The sequence below is a fragment of the Chaetura pelagica genome, unplaced genomic scaffold, assembly GCF_000747805.2.
Source record: "Chaetura pelagica isolate M959 unplaced genomic scaffold, ChaPel_1.0 scaffold69, whole genome shotgun sequence".
In the NCBI taxonomy this organism is placed as follows: domain Eukaryota; kingdom Metazoa; phylum Chordata; class Aves; order Apodiformes; family Apodidae; genus Chaetura; species Chaetura pelagica.
This window is the reverse complement of record NW_009970724.1, coordinates 3483635-3500613: the sequence shown is the minus strand read 5'-3', so window position 1 is coordinate 3500613 and position 16979 is coordinate 3483635. Positions and strand designations below refer to the sequence as shown.

General features: G+C 35.8%; 1 protein-coding gene across 2 annotated transcripts in view; it reads left to right on the top strand.

The window, feature by feature from the left end:
* USP33 (ubiquitin specific peptidase 33) overlaps positions 1 to 13874 on the top strand; it is a 31095-nt gene extending 17221 nt beyond the window's left edge. Inside the window, exons 12-23 of one of the 2 annotated variants that reach the window (XM_010006585.1) lie at positions 729 to 901; positions 1013 to 1107; positions 1701 to 1734; positions 2550 to 2595; positions 3342 to 3522; positions 4528 to 4654; positions 5256 to 5425; positions 6794 to 6875; positions 8368 to 8476; positions 11414 to 11516; positions 12205 to 12273; positions 13578 to 13874. In XM_010006585.1, coding sequence (XP_010004887.1) covers positions 729 to 901; positions 1013 to 1107; positions 1701 to 1734; positions 2550 to 2595; positions 3342 to 3522; positions 4528 to 4654; positions 5256 to 5425; positions 6794 to 6875; positions 8368 to 8476; positions 11414 to 11516; positions 12205 to 12273; positions 13578 to 13735 — 1347 coding nt within the window. In that variant the 3' untranslated portion in view covers positions 13736 to 13874. Of the gene's footprint in view, positions 1 to 728; positions 902 to 1012; positions 1108 to 1700; positions 1735 to 2549; positions 2596 to 3341; positions 3523 to 4527; positions 4655 to 5255; positions 5426 to 6793; positions 6876 to 8367; positions 8489 to 11413; positions 11517 to 12204; positions 12274 to 13577 lie in introns of those variants that run through there. The other variant, XM_010006586.1, reaches the window with a different exon arrangement.
* Positions 13875 to 16979: the final 3105 nt, after the last annotated feature.

The window sequence follows — 16979 nt, the reverse complement described above, 5'->3', positions numbered from 1 at the left end:
TACCTAATGTTACAAAGAAAAGACTGTAGTCCAATCACGCTGCTATAGAAGTCTTAGAAAGTATATTGGGGCTAAGAAAATTCACGTTTTCAAAAAAATCCACATACTTTTACAAGTTATATGAATCATTAACTTCTTTCTGAAGTTGTACTCTACTGCAATGTAGAAGAAATTGTCTTTTCTCTACTGTTTGCTCATGGTATTACTTAGAACAGCATATATGATCACTTTTTAAAAGTCGATTAGCTAAACATGTCTAGTGGAGCACTATTATTTTCAGTGCAATAGTATAAAATATCAGATATCCAAATCTTTACTTTGGGAGAAAGAAAATACACAGCTGGGTCTCTTGCAGCAGGTCCAGTTATACCAGATCAAGATGATGTCAAAACAGTGAGCTGAAGCTTTCTGAAACTAGTTTGTGTAACACGAGCCTGAGGCAAAAATCATAGTTCTTTATATGACTAGTAGGAAGACTAATAATTAATAATAACTTCATAGAAAGTTTTATTGATAATGTGCAAATTTGGTCTAAAATGTATTTTTTTTCTTCCCTTTTTTAAGGAAATGAATTCTTACATCTCCCTATTTATAATTAATTTGCTACCTAGTGGAATTTTCAACTACAGAGTGACTTAGTAGTTACTGATGAACTTTACAGAATTTAATGCAATTGCTGTTTCTTTTCAAGCTTAACTCTATTTTGTTTCATTTGTTTTCTTCTTTAGCTGTCTGTGACTCTGGAGACCTTTCAGGATCTGTCCTTGCCTATTCCAGGTAAGGAAGATCTTGCTAAACTCCATTCTGCAAGTCATCAGACATCTCTAGTCAAGGCAGGATCATGTGGAGAAGCATATGCCCCCCAGGGATGGATAGCTTTTTTTATGGAATATTTCAAAAGGTAAATAATATTTACCTTGCTTTATTTATTTAGCTATTTTGAAATTCAAGTTTCTGCTTTTCTGGCAGAACATTTGTTGTTTTTCTTTCTTTTCTGTCAATGATGTTTCAGGTTTGTTGTCTCATGTGTTCCTAGCTGGTTTTGGGGTCCAGTTGTAACCTTACAAGATTGTCTTGCTGCCTTTTTCGCCAGAGATGAGCTCAAGGGTAAGAGGTTAATTACGTGACCATGTTTTTTGTTTGGTTGGTTGGTTTTTTCCTTTTCTGTTTTTCCTTGTATCACAATAAGATGATTCTTCTTAACTTAATGCGATTAAGCAAAGGCCATCAGTTAAGACTTTAATATAGTCATTCCTTGCTCTTATGGGATCATTCATTTCAAAAAGGTAAGCTTCTCACTCCATACTTGAAGCAAGAAATGTCTGTGAAAGCTGCTTTTAGGTATGTTAAATAAATCTGAATGTGCTTTAATGAAATGGTATCAACTGAAGGTTCATAAAAATTTTAAAACCCACTATATTAGTACTCATAGCCTTAATTTTGATTTAGTAAATTATTTCCCTTTTATATTATATAGCATATATCTTCAGATTGTGCTGTACTGCTTCATAGTTGAAAGCATAAAACCTGAGAACGTCTCTCTTTGGTTGCTATGTCAGCACTCTTACAACTGTTAAATATTGGATGCAACCTAAAGATAAATTCCCTTTAAACTTTTATAAATCAAATGTATGCACTTGAAGGGTAGCTACTTGGTTTTAGAGAATAATGGCTGTTTTTCTTCTCCCTGATATTTGCAGGTGATAACATGTACAGCTGTGGAAGGTGTAAAAAGTAAGCTGCCTTTTACTGTTCTTTGTTTTAACTTGTCTTAATCAGAGTGCTTTAATGCTCCTGTTAGTCAAGAGGCTTTTTTTTTTTTTTCTGTAGGATTTGTTATGGTACTATTAATCTCTTAATACTGCCTTGTGTTCTGGCTGTCAGGAATTTAGTGTTAACTAAGGTGCAGGACTCAGCACTGACTCACTGCACCATGTTTGCAAATCAAATGTGATTAATTCTTTTTCATGCCCCTTAAAATTTTAGATCTTTCTGAATTGTTTTTGATGGGTAAAGTAAAGCCCTCTATACTATTAGATTTTAACTGATATGTAGTACATCACTTCAGTGTGTTAAAAAAACAAAACAAAACACAAAAAAACTATGGCTTTAAATAGTAAAGAACCAAGAAAAAGAAGTAGTATGAAGACTGCTTGAAGCACATTATGGAAGAAGTGTTATTCTTTCCTGTATAACTGGTGATTTCTTAAACTTAATTGTTTGGTTTTTTTCTCTTTTGCTGAATAGTCAGCTTTCATAAAGCTTTAAGTCCTTTACTTTTTGCTCAGAGAAAATATTAGCTACATGGAACTTGAGTATCTGTACTTGCTGCTTTGATTTTTTCAGCAGTACAGATCGTCTTCTGAGGCATGATAGTATAATTTTGGCTACTCCATGTCTAGTCTACATTCCAGAAATATTTTGAGTTTGCTTATTCAGTGTTCATCTTACACTTCGGCTGATCTAGCACAAGGAAATAAAACTGTTTAATAACTAAGTATTGGTTGTTTTGTGTTTTCCTTTGGTTTATTTTTTTTTTCTTTGATTAGATTAAGAAATGGAGTGAAATTCTGCAAAGTGCAAAAGTTTCCTGAGGTATGCTTACTACGTGCTCTCTAAAGCACTTTTGGTGCAGGATTAGGAATGTAGTAAGACTAATGAGTTGCATAGAGTAAATGAGTGTTTCTAATATAATATGATGAAAGTGTATCTTCATATTGGCATTTGTTTTAAAAATGTGGACAACATTTGATTATTCACCCTGTAAGAAAGTGAGTCTTACACGTGGAAAGTAAAGTTAGAAGGATGGGGTTTTTCCATGTTGTTACTGTAAGCCTGCAGAACTTACTTATACTGTAGATCATAGAATTAAATGCCATAGCCAGACTGGGAGTGTTCTCTGTAAGTAATGCTTGTAACTTGACATTTTAAAAGTAATCCAATTTTACACTTAAAACATGAGTTGATGTCTGCAATAATCAGGAATAACACATTGTCCCTTTTGACAAGGTCATGCAATAGATGCATTGAAAAAGAGAAAAGGTATCTTGTTCATTGCTGCATCAGTGTTAGTAGCTCTTCATGACTGTTTTGGGGTTTTTTTAATACTGTCAGTAAGACAAGTCTTCAATAATTACAAATTCATTTCTAACTCCTTGAACAGCAATTTATTAAAAAATAAAATCAAGTCTGTGGAACACAGCTTGTTATAGTTGCCTCAGGCCATAGAGAAAAGTGATTTTTGGGATGATAAAAGGAAAAGATGGCATGTACAGTGTAGTTCTTAAACATCAAATAGTAGCCTGTATAGTCTTGAGTGATTCTGTTGATCCTTCTTACAGGTACTGTGCATTCATCTCAAAAGATTTAGACATGAACTTATGTTTTCCACAAAAATTGGGACCCATGTGTCCTTTCCCTTGGAAGGCCTGGATCTTCAGCCTTTCCTTGCAAAGGACAGTCCAGCTCAAATAGTAACTTATGATCTCCTGTCTGTCATCTGCCATCACGGAACTGCCAGCAGTAAGTACGAGGGTGACTGTTTCAGTTTTGCGGTTGATACTCATATCAGCACCATTGTTTGAGGATGATATCCATATACTTAAGGGTAGATAGATGAGCATTGATAATTACTATGTGAAAGATATATGCTGCGATTTGTACCTTGAATGATGAGATGGCTTGCTTTTGAAGAGATCACATATTTGAAATTGTAACCCCAAAACAAGCAGTAACTGCTATTTATAGGTAGTTATGAGTAAATGAGCAAATGTCTCGTGGCTATATGTCAAGCTTTTTCCTACCCAGTGGTTTCAGCACTTTTTAAATTTGGAAAACAGGAGAAAGAAAAGTTTGAAGTGAAAAACTTGATAGATTTTTACAGAAGTTACCTACTCCTTCCTGCTTCCCAAACTTGAGCTATCCATTATTTAGGTGTAGTTGTTTCAATTTTTTCTGGGTGCTTTTTCATCGTTCATTTTTTGCTTGCTGAGTGATGTTTCTCATAATCAGTTTCATAGATAGTTGATTACTTAATTATTGATAGTTGAATATGATTTAACAATTAGTAATAATTTAAAATAGAGGTATTTTTCAAAACACCTATAAATATGGTCTTGGTAATCATGTAGCCATACCACTTCTCTGCTCATTTCTGCTATAAAACATATGAGGATTTAAAAAGAGTTAATTTATAAAATGTGCTTAGGGTAATTTGTTCAGTCAGTCTTACTCTGATCTGAGTATCATAGTTCAGGAGTGCATTAGACACTGAACTGTTTGAGAAGTTGAAGAATATTCTGAAAGCCATGTCCAAGTTTGCACTAGCTGGTAGAAATTTAAAAAAAAAAAAAAAAGCTGATATTGAGTTTGAGAGAAGTGAATATTCAGATCCTGTCTAGTACTGATTTAATCTTTCTCCCGTTTAAGACTACTTGGTTTTTTTTGGACTTCCTATGCAAAAGTCCAAAAGAAGTAAAATGGGCAGCTCTGGACACTTTTTAAAAACTGTTGCTTCTAACACTTTAGGTGGACATTATATAGCTTATTGTCGCAACAATTTAAATAATTTGTGGTATGAATTTGATGACCAGAGTGTCACAGAAGTAGCGGAATCTACAGTGCAAAATGCAGAAGCCTACGTTCTCTTCTACAGGTAAGAAATTATAAGTACAATCTTGCTTGTATTTGTCAGGTATGTAAATAACTTTTCAAGCAGTTGGGCAGCTTTCAGAAATTAGCTGCCCTGTGAGAATTCTAAAGGAAGAACTTGACCAACTGGAAGAGTATATACTGGAGAGAGACTTAAACCTTCAGTTGTGTCCTTAGGGCTTGCTCTGGTCACCAGATTTGTCAGGTAGTGTTTGCTCTTGGTGAATTTATGTTGGTTGCCACCAAATGCCTCCTCATTTTCCATGTGCTTTAGCGAAGCCTTCACAAAGATCTTCTCCATGATCTTGCCAGGCACAGAGGTGAGACTGACTGCTGTGTAGTTCCACAGATATTTTTTTTTCCTTTTTGAAAATGGGGGTTATGTTTCCCCTTTCCAGTCAGTGAGAGCTTGACCAGACTGCCATGATTTTTCCAATAAGAAAAGTTTTTTTGCATGCTAAGTCAACTACATGCTGGTGGAATTTTGAAGTATAGATATGGCCCAGGAAATTTACTTGAAAGTACAGTTTCCTTTTCACAAAGTAAATGATCTGCACTGTGCACAAGGTTATATATTTGTTTAATGATTTCTCTTTTGGTAATAGAAAGAGCAGTGAAGAAGCACAGAGAGAGAGACGGAAAATATCTGGTCTGCTGAATATGATGGAACCAAGTCTTCTGCAGTTCTACATTTCCAGACAGTGGTTAAATAAGTTCAAGACTTTTGCGGAGCCCGGACCAATTTCAAATAATGACTTTCTCTGTATGCATGGAGGTGAGACTGTAACTGAGTATCATTTTTTAAGAATTTGTCTGTTGTAGCTATACAGGGATGTACAGCTGTTTAAATTAAAAGAATTTGAATATAGTAAGTTCATATTACAGGTAACTTCTTAGGTAAATTTGAACTACTGAGTAAATTAATTCTCTTAGTAGCTGACTAGTTGGAAATGATGCTGTGTGAAGTTATCCTTTTTTTTTTTTAAATCTCTCTGCACATTTGATTTTCTTTATAAGCTTTCTTGATTCTCAGAGGAGCAGTTTGGCTTCTACTTGCTTCCTAAGCATATATGTTATCATTTAAAAAAAAAATAAAATTCCTGTCACTTTATCATCATCCTCAATACTGTCATCTACGAATCTAAATATTTTTCTCAGCTGTGTGCAAGAAGTAACAAGAAGGTTTGAAAGCTGAGGGGAAAAAAACATTAGTCTGATACAGAGCAGCCAGTGCCTAGTAGTGTGAAAATAGAGTAGCAAGTCTGTGTATTTTGTATAGGAGCATAAAAATCTTACTTTGTGCTACTTGTTAATTAAAACGAGGTAATTACATTAAACAAAATATATATATGAGGAAATATCCATATTTCAGTGCTAACATTCCAAGAAATCATTACTATGTGTTGTCCTTATACCTATTTTCTAATAATAAATAGAGGTGTATTAATTGGATTAGCAGAGGTGCTGCCCTGTTGCTGAACCAAACTTTTAACATAGCAATATTGTGCCCCTGTAGCAATTTGCAGAACGTGTACATGTGAACCCTGTGAGGTTTTTATTTCCCCAGGGTTACAGCAGATGACTCATTGTATCAGTGAGACTTTCCCTGTTGAAAAGAATTCCTGCATAGCATATTGCTGCTTATCATGTGCGTAAATTTAGTGCTTCTAATACTGCAAGTCCCTCTCTGCCTCCTTCAAAATGTTGCTACTTCCAAGCATTCATATTGTTTGAAGTAATTAAAAAAGGTCTACAGGAAATAAGTTACATTTGAATAGACAGTTTGCTAATGTGTTTACATGCAGAATCAAAATATTTCATCACTCTTTAACATTTTAATAATATACCTGAAAAAGCATTTTGCAATCAGTATCTAAAAAGGATTCTAGCCCTTAAATGTTAATCTTTCATGTGGTTCTTTTTTTATAAACTTTTCAGCCTCATAAAAGACTAAAATTAGAGTAGTCTCTGAATAAAATAATAGATTATACTGTGATGAAGCTTCTTTCAAATGATTTCTCTGAATTCATTGAAATATTAGGGTTTTAAAATTTATTTAGGATCCTCTAACGTAGTCTTTTCTCCGCTCCTTCCCCACAATAAAATCTGTAAGTCTTGTTTTTCACCCCCTATGTTTCTGTAGGTGTTCCACCACACAAAGCTAACTTCATAGAGGACCTAGCTGTAATGCTACCTCAAAATATATGGGATAATCTGTATAGCAGGTAAGTTTTGTGCTATAACTGGAGAAAATCCAGTGGTACAGTTTGAGAGCAAATATGTGCCAAGCAGCAACATCAGACGTTGTTTTTCTGAGTCACTAATTCTCTTTAGAGAATAAGATATATTCTCTAGGCCCAAAGTTGAGTGAAGGGATTGCAAACAGACAAGTTCTATAATTTGCTTGTGCAGAGTAATGCTAAAAGCCTATATAAAGTAGTGTGTTACTGGAATACTACTTGAGTATTAAACTAATAAACATGTATGGTATGTACAAAATGACACAAAGTAGGTCAGCAAAAATACTCTTTCCAAAAAGAGGTATTTTGAAAGAGCTCTCTGTATCAGCTTCCTGTTCTCTTGTTAGCTGGAGACAGCTTTTCTTTTATGTTGGCTTTGAATCCATAGCCTCAGCTGCCAGTACTGCTTTAAAATAACTTAGATATAAGTATTCATATAACTACTCCACACTTTTTAAATGTAGGTCAGGTTTAAGTGCTTGCTTATAAGGGAAGGAGTCTTACAACATGTGTCTCCTTTTAAAGTAACAAAATGCAGCTTTGCTGATGAATTTAAGGACTTTGTACTGCACTTGCATTAAATATTTTTAGCTGTTAATTTTCTGCCTCCTAAGCACTGTAGCTAGAGGGTCGGGGTTTTTTTGGTTTAAAGTTTCAATGAAGAGAAGTGAAAAATAAAAACAATGCTATTTCCAGCTTATTTCTACTTTCCTAGATGTAGGGAATTTTGCTTCCTAACTGACACAAGGCATTATCCATTTTCTGTAAGAAAAATATTTATTAAATCTGAAGGAAAATGGTTTTAAACTTCTTATTAATTTCCCTTCTTTGTACATCTTAACAAGATGTCCAGCTGTAGTAATTTCATAGAAAGATAGAAGTCCCAGAGATGGTAGCCATTCTCCAGATTTTGAGACACACATGCTTATATTTATCTCCTGTGTTTCTCAGTAGCAGTGCCCCTGAAGACTTTCAGGTATGTGGTTTAACACAAGGAAAATACGAAGAGGAGGGTCATGGAGAATAATTTTTTAAGAACAAAACAATGAACAAGTTTAGAGGCTGGTGTCAGGAAGGTAGCAGACTCGTGAAGAGCCTGCAATGGAGTGGAGGAACATGGTTTAAATGGAAGTAGCTGGAAAATGTCCTTAATCTGTTTCTTAGAGGCTTTAATAAAATCATACATGGTGTATATACAACAGAGTCGTTGCTGACATGTTCTTCCCCTGGTAACTAATGCCTTTGGAATTATGTGACAGAGCAGAGTTTGAGTTGGTTTGTACTAGATTTTGGCACTCAGAACTTGGAAGATAGTTGTGTCTTAGGACAGAGTACAAGATATTACTAGGAAAATAAATTGCACATATCAGAGTTCTGGTACATGTTATAAGAAACTGACTCTTGCGATGTCTACAGGTGCATTGTCTTTTTATATGATGTTCTCCACAAGGTTAATGGTTTTTTACTTTCACTGCAGGTATGGAGGAGGACCAGCTGTTAACCATCTCTATGTTTGTCACACCTGTCAAATAGAGTCTGAAAGAATTGAAAAAAGAAGGAAGAATGAACTGGAAATGTTTATTCGGGTAAGAAAGTAAACATTTATTCATTCTGTTTTTTGACATCACCTGGCACTTATGACTTGACTCAAGGGGTTACCAGAAGTTCATAGGTGATTCCTTTAATAAATGGACTTTATGAAATGTCTGTATACCTGTATGGAATCCCTTCTTTCCTCTTGGCAACATTAATGTTCTTGTGATGTCCCAGATAGCTGTTTATATGGGGAGGTACTTAGAGAAAAAATTTAATGTATTTCTTAAATAGCTTTTTTTATATCAGTCAACCTCACCTCCATTCCTGGAAAAATGATGGAGCAGCTCATTCTGGAGGTCATCTCTAAGCACAGAGAAGAGAAGATGGTTATCAGGAGTAGCCAGCATGGATTTACCAAGGGGAAATCATGCTTGACTACTCTGGTAGCCTTCTACAATGTTGTAACTGAATGGATAGATGCAGGGAGACCAGGAGTTCCCTAGGCATCAGTGCTGGGTCCAGTCCTGTTCAACATCTTCATCAATGACCTGGATGAGGGGATGGAGTGTGTCCTCAGCAAGTTTGCTGATGATACAAAACTGGGAGGATTGGCTGATAACACCAGAAGGCTGCGCAGCCATTCAGCAAGTTTTGGACAGACTGGAGAGCTGGGCAAAGAGAAACCTAGTGAGATTCAACAAGAGTAAGTGTAAAGTCCAGCATGTGGGGAGGAATAGCACCATGCACCAGTACAGATTAGGAGCTGACCTGCTAGAAACTCCTTGGAGAAGAACTTTGGAGTCCTGGTGGACAACAGGTTATCCATGGGACAGCAATGTGCCCTTGTGGCCAAGAAGGCCAATGGTATCTTGGGGTGCATTAAGAAGAGCGTGTTGTAGAGAGGTGATTGTCCCCCTGTCCTCAGCACTGGTGAGGCCCCACCTGGAGTACTGTGTCCAGATCTGGGCTCTCCGGTTCAAGAGGGACAGGGATTTACTTTAGAGAATCCAACAGAGGGCTGCAAGGATGATTAAGGGACTGGAACACCTGCCTTATGAGGAAAGGCTGAGAGACCTGGGGCTGTTTAATCTAGAGAAGACTGAGAGGGGGTCTTATCTGAAGAGAAGGAGGGGCCAATCTCTTTTCAGTTCTACTCTGTGATAGGATGCAGGGCAATGGATGCAAGCTAGAGCACAGAAAGTTCCACCTCAACATGAGGAAGAACTTCTTTTCTGTGAGGGTTACAGAGCACTGGAACAGGCTGCCCAGAGAGGTTGTGGAGTCTCCTTTTTGGAGACTTCAAGACTTGTCTGGATGCATTTCTGAGTGACCTGTCCTAGATTCTGTGGTGGCCCTGCTCTGGCCGGGGGTTGGACTTGATCTCCAGAGGTCCCTTCCAACCCCTAACATTATGTGATAGTATGGGAACAGAGTGCAGCCACATGACCAGTTGTTCTGAGTATACTGCCAATGATCTGTTCTGTGCAATCCGATGCAGTTTAAGTGCAACAATACTGTGCTAGCAAAATTAATTAAAATCTTTAATTCTAATTTAAGTAATATAATTAGAAAGATAAACAACTCAATGTTCATGAAATACCTTAGTATTGTAATGGATCTGTAAAATTGCTATCAAGCATCTACTTTCTTTTCCATGAGTTAGAGATTATGTGCATGAATCTGAAAAAGAACTAAAATAACTAGTAGTAATAATTTTGTACTTCTGAAACTAAGGATGTGTGTTGAAGTTTTCAGTGAAAATAAATGCAGAGATATTTGACTCATATTTCTGCCATCTTAATTCACGTGAGGGAGAAAAATAAAATTGCAGCTGTTCTTTCAGTTATATCTGTACTTTAATCACGCTCCAGAGATTGTCAGCTTTTCCATATTTTTAACTGCTATTTGAACTTCTTAGTAATTTATTTTTCTTTAGCTTGGGTTACCAGTGGATAGTAATAGTTATCAACATAGAGTCCATTTGCTTTAGCAATCAGTGTTTTTCCAGTATAAATATATGTGCACTATTGCATAAATACTGTTATGAGTTAGCTGACAGAAAATTCTGTTATCCTCTATAAAGATTGCTTTAGGGAATGATTGCCAAACTGCTTCTATCTGAATCATCTGTGGCTTCAAGGGAGAAGTATAGCTGTGTTATCACAGAACTAAAAGATAATGGTTTTAAATGCTTAAGTGAGATTTTGCATGTTTCTTAAAAATATTGTTAAAATATCTGTAGTCCCTGAAAAAGAATACAGTTATAGAAACAAATGTAGTTAAGTGCAACTAAGACTCTTAGCTGGGTTTTTTTGTAATTTTTACAGTCATTTACATTGGTTTTCAACACAGGCTCAAAAAATGAGGATGTGGTTTTGGTTTTTAAATTTTGTTTTAATGTTAAAATAGTGGTGACAAAATATTTTTTGCCTTTTAATTTTTATTTTTTTTTTAAACAGACATCAAGTAATGAAAAGTCACAGTGCATTAGTTCACCCTACCTTGCTTGACACGTGTTAAAAGTATTAGTGGAAAAACAAACATAGATGAAGATATAGTTCATTGCACAAAGAAACTTCCATAAAATTAAGTAGAAAATCTTTCAAAACACTGTTTTGTTTTATTTTACAAAAATAAACTTTCTGCTTGCTTTTATCATTGGAAAGTTCAGTCTTCACAGTAATTATCCAGTAGAGTTTGCTGGGTAAGCACTTGTGCTTAAGAACTTGTTGCTGTTTCCAGGAAAAAATAAATAAATTCTCAAGTAAACAACAAATCATCTTTCAATATGAAGGCTGCAACTACATCAAAATCACTACAGCAAAATCCCACCTTGGGTGTTCACTAGGTTTTTACTGTTCTGATGGTCACTAATTCTTTAAAATGTTCTGCTGCAGTGTAATACACTGTTAATAATTAGTGGTTAAAGGAATTCAATAGTTCAAAGGAAGAGAAGTAGAAAAACACAGATATTTTTTTCCTTTCAGCTTAACAGAGCATTCCAAGAAGAAGAATCTCCATCAACTTTTTACTGCATCAGTATGCAATGGTTTAGAGAATGGGAAGGATTTGTAAAGGGTAAAGACAGTGGTAAGTTGTGCTCCATTTCAAAACATGGGTAATATTTTATTTTTTATTGTCCTGTAGTGGTTCTGTTTAAGTAAATTGTTCCTGCTTTGGTGGAAGGCTGCAGGAAGAACAGATAGAGAAGGCAATGAAAGCTCTTAAAAAGAACATCTAACACACAGGTTTTGGAGGTTAGAAATATATCCAGGAACCAAATTACAGAAGATAGCAAAATAATTTTTAAGAATGGATAATAGGATACTTGTGGAAAGAAGGTTGCTTGTTTGTGGTCAGTTTGTTGTTAGCAGCAGCAGGCAAATTGTATTCAAGTACAAAGGAGGATACATTTTGCTACATAAACTTCTATGCTTCAGGTTCTGGAGGAACGTGACCTTTCCGTCACAAACTACTCTTAGGTAATTGAGTAACAGCTATAATATTATAACTTCAGCTTTCTCTAGGTGTCTCAAGTTTTTAAATGGAAACACTGGTAAAATGTTTTATAGTATTGCCTGAATCTGCTCTGGGACAACTCTGCTAGGGGTAAGAATTAGGAATGCTGTGAAAAACTTGTTCTTCATTAAAATTCTTTTAACAACTTAAAATGTACTGTTAAGCAGTCAACAAATGAGCTATTTCTTCTGTTTGAAAACAGAACCTCCAACCTGCCATTTGTTTTCTCCCAATTTTAATCATCTTTCTGTCACACTAGATCCTCCTGGTCCTATTGATAATGCTAAGATTGCAGTAACAAAATGTGGAAGTGCTGTGCTGAAACAAGGTAGGTGTCCAGTATTACTGCATCTTTGGGCTGACATTTGGAAAACATACTCTGAATTATTTTTTAAAGTGTTATTATAAAATGGCAATTCCTAGCTTATCTGCATTGTGCCCATTTGAGGGGACCAGCATCTTAGAATAAATTATCTGTAATAGACTAATCCAAGTACAGTTGAGAACGTTGAAGGAGGTGCAGAGTAACTATAAAATGGAAAAAGTGTTCTTTGGCTTCGGATCACTTGGTTTGATTTGGGGAGATTCTTGGCTTTTAGACTGTCATATGTCTGTAGTTATTTGAATCTTGAAACATACTATGAATTGAGTTCTTGCACTCATGAGTTGTACAGTATGTTAAATGATTTAAGTGCTCATGTAGAATTCAAATAGAAGGTATAAAGCATCTGACCGATGTATAGCCAAAAAAAAGATAATTTTAGAATCAATAATAGATAGCAAATTAGCTGGTTGTTGCCTTAACTTCTGGTATGTTCGTTCAAATTAGAACTTGGGTAGAAATGAAGACTAACAGGCTGTGGAAAATGTGCTTCATAAGTCATGAGAGAAGAGGTGGAAGCATCACTAAATAGCGTGCAGTATTACACATTTCCATGATCCAGTGGTCCTGATCCCTGTGCATTCATTCACTGCCTGTTCAGTTCAACATTGCCATTAGAAGTGCTGGAATCTGGATAAGGAAGTGAAGTTCTATTCTAGTGCCTACAGAGGTGGAGTTTTTTTTGAGTACCTGAGTCTAAATGAATGAAACTGAGGCATAATCATTAGCATGGCATAGGATCTGCATCATGACTTGTAGATTAAGCTTTGCATTAATTAGTTGGACAAAGCTTTGAATTAGTGTAGGTAAATAAATGTCCAGTTCTTTGTACTCTTCCTTTTTGGAAACTCATTATACGTGAAGTACAGTAGGAGGCAGACTGGAGCAGGTGAGGAAGACAGAAGAGTATAGGAGGTAGGGGAGATACCTCCTTGCTACTGCATTTCTTGTTTATTATTTTTTTTAAGTAGGAGGGTGCTGAAATTAGTCTTAACAAGACAGATTAATAGTATCTAATAAGAATATTGGGAGGAATTTGCCGCAGGGCAGGTTTTGAATTAATTGCTTAAAGAAGAGGTTTATTCCGATAGAATAGAAATTTGTCCTCTCTGGCTAGGATATGGTTATCAGGTTAGGATTTTAAATTTAAATCTATGTTCTTGTTTGTTTGTTTGTTTCTGTTGTGGACTTCAAAGAAATAATGAAAGAATTATTCTAAATAGTAATTAAAGTTTTAAAAATGTTTTCAGGTGCTGATTCTGGACAAATATCTGAAGAAACATGGGATTTTCTTCAGTCAATCTATGGTGGAGGTCCAGAGATTATACTCAGACCACCTGTTCCTCCAGTAGAACCTGATATCTTGCAAACAGAGGAGAAGATTGAATTAGAAACTCATGGTCTGTAGCTATTGAGAAAGATATGACCTTGTAAGGAATCCAGCTTCCTTACAAAATGCCCAAAATACATTCCTAAAAATGTTATTCTCTTATGTCTGTTGGAGGCACAGCTCACTGGGCATTACATTAATTACAGAACAGTAAGTTGAAATCTGTTAGAGACCATTTCTCTTTTTTGGAAGGCATATGGTTTGTACATTCTGGAGTGTTTGGTCAATGGAAAAATGAAATTTCGGAAGTTTTTGGTATAAATTAATCCTGTTATACTTAGACTTGAGAAATGGGGACAATTTTTAGAGATGGTCAGTAACCCTTCCGATTCCTGATGGGGCTTCCTAGATTGACAAACTTTTGTCTGTCTTACTTGTACAGTCTTGACAAACCTAGATATATGGGGAGTATATTTTAAATGGATTGCAGTCAATGTTGAGGAAAAGGATTTTAATTTCTTAAATGCTCAGGAAAAAATTCTCACTTATTTTGCACTGTAAGTATATGAAATGGGTAGTATAGAACATCCAAATACTTACTGTATTTGAATGGGTCAAACATCAGTGTAGACTGAATATTGTTTTAGTCAACAAATGTCATAATTTATTACCTACTAAATTTACATCTTATTATAGTCTTCTGTGACTCTATAGACCTGGCTAGTGTCTTTAATAGTATATGTGACAACAAGATTTAGTCTTCTCTACGGTAACGTTTGAGAGCATGAAGTGTGAAATATAAAATTATTATGGACATGAGTGATATGAATTTCAGAAATTAAATTGTCTGGTCTCTTGAATTACATTTATATGCAGTTCCATTTGGAGGATTTTATTGTATTGTTAAAAATTTTCATTGGCATGATGATCTGTAATGTCAGAAGCAGGAGAAAATGTACATGTTGCGAAACTTTACTGAATGATTCATATTGGAATGCAGAATTGCACTTGCTCTTGTTTTTGCCTGATATTGTTACCTAATAAGCAGCATTATTCAAAGCTGAATCAATTTAAAAAAAAATAAACTGTGGAAGAAAGGGGGAAAAAAAAGCTTTGTTAAACGTTTTTCCTTTATTACATCAATACAAAAACTTTTGAAGTGATGCTGTGGTACTGCTTTGGCACCCATATAACTGTATTTCTTGACTGCTTTCTGTTTAGGCAATGATGTTGATAGCTCTAGCCCTAGAGTAAGGAAATGCTGATATAACATTCTTCTGGATAATTTAATGTCTACTATAAAATCAAACTGGTTTTGAACTTTCTGAAGTACTTAAAGCCATTCTGCTTAAAAAGCCACCTGTAAGAGTACCAGAGAAAGTGTCCTCTAACAGCAAGTACTTGCTAATGTGCCATGTAAATCCCAGTATTTTCCTCAGCCTACCTGAGAAGAACTAGAGCTAAGAACACAGCAGTGCAAATGAGAGGGGTAAACAGGCAGCAGCATGAATCCAATGATTATGTGGCTGATACAGAAGGAAAACACTCTTCAGTGTTAACCTGTATTGCAGGCAGATCTTGTGCAGCCTCTTAATTTTATGACCTTGTATTTAAGTGTTCTTTAAATTCCAGAGGAGGTCATGGGACATGGGCAGCTAGGAAGCCTTGCATGTGCATTTGTATCAATGTCAAGAAACAGTGAGCAGAGACTTTTAATGTCTGACAATACAATTTTGTATTAATAGGCAAGGCAAGTTGAAGTTAATATCAAGTTACCTCTGTATCTGCTAGGTAAACAAACATATCAGTTACTACTACAGACTTGTCTAACTTGTTAAGGTAAAACAATCAATAGTAACTTGCTGACCTTGGCCTGTGGCTGTTCTCACTTCCCACCTCCCTTCTTTGGTTCTTTTTCCATATTAGGATGACTTTTTTTGCGAAGGTTTTATCTCATTTAAGCTATTATTAAGGTTCTCTAACATACTAAAGCTAAATAACAATGAACAGCTCTGCATAATTTAAGTAGAATTTTTCAGACATGATGTTCTTAATTGGAAACTTGGGAAATATTTTCTTGGATAAGTCTCTGTGTGGTGGTCAGGTTTACAAATTTAACTCAATGTTTTAATTAATAATCCGGATGGTGGAACAGACTTCCTCTGCTAAAACTGTCAAGAGAAAAATGGATTGAGTGTTAGGGACGTCACCTTTTGGGGGAATGAAGCAGTTCTGTGCTAAGTATTCGGGTATTATAGCAGATCGGACTAAGAATTAAAATCCAGTGATAGCAAAACAAAACCTGTTCTGAGTAATAGTAACAAAAGCATCAGATGTCAGGCACAGGAGGTGATTATTCTGCTCTACTTGGTGCTGTGCTGCTCGTGAGATCTCTGCTGTTCCCAGTTTTGGATGCTATATGATGATAAATACAGGTTGGGGAGAGGTTATTTCAGAGAAGAGCAAAAAGACTCAGCACAAAAAATGAAGTCTCTTGTTGAAAAGAATGCTGAAGATGCAAGATTTCCATTGTGGAAATAATTGCTGGATAATAGTGAACAGTTTTTTCTAGATAAGTAGAAATCTTTATCTCAATTTTAGCAATGGTGACTTGTGCTGGGTTTAGGTAGCCTGTTAGAAATCTAGAAATATTCTAGGAGATTTGCCAGTCTTTTCCACTGGGTACCTGGAAATCCATAGTCAAACAGAAACTGTGATGTCCATAAATGAGTAACAAGACACTTTAAAGTAACAAAGTTTGTGAAATGCCTCTGTCACCATGGCAAAAGGCATTTTCATACTATAGCTATTTGTTATGCTTTAAAAAAAGAAATCCTGAGTTTGTGATGAAATAGATGTGTTTGTGTTCAAGACAGGGGATGTCTGTCTTGCTTTTGGTCCTTTGAGAGCTTGATAAAGGCTTTTATGCCATGGAAGTGGAAATAGCCTTTTAAAGTAAGGCAGTGTGGGAGAACTCCAGATGGATGGCTTGTGTGTGCTGGAGTGAAGGCAACACTTCAGAGAATAGGTAAAGGAGAAGCCTTTACTATGAAGAGCTGTCTTATTCACAGCAAAGAACAAATGCATCTCAGGAAGGGGCTGTGAATTATTTTTTTTCCATAAGCCTTTCACCAGACTATTTGGATTCTTTGTTCATTTGTTTCCAGTTGAGGAAACACAGCAATGCGTTTTGGTGCCAGGGAAGCTGTCATTTCAAGAAGGGAAAAATTCAGTGGAGTCCCTTGTTTTAGGCCTAGGAATCTAGACTTGAGCTGTTAAAAAATTGTTGTTTGGTCTGGTAACTTTAATCCTCTCCTGGAGA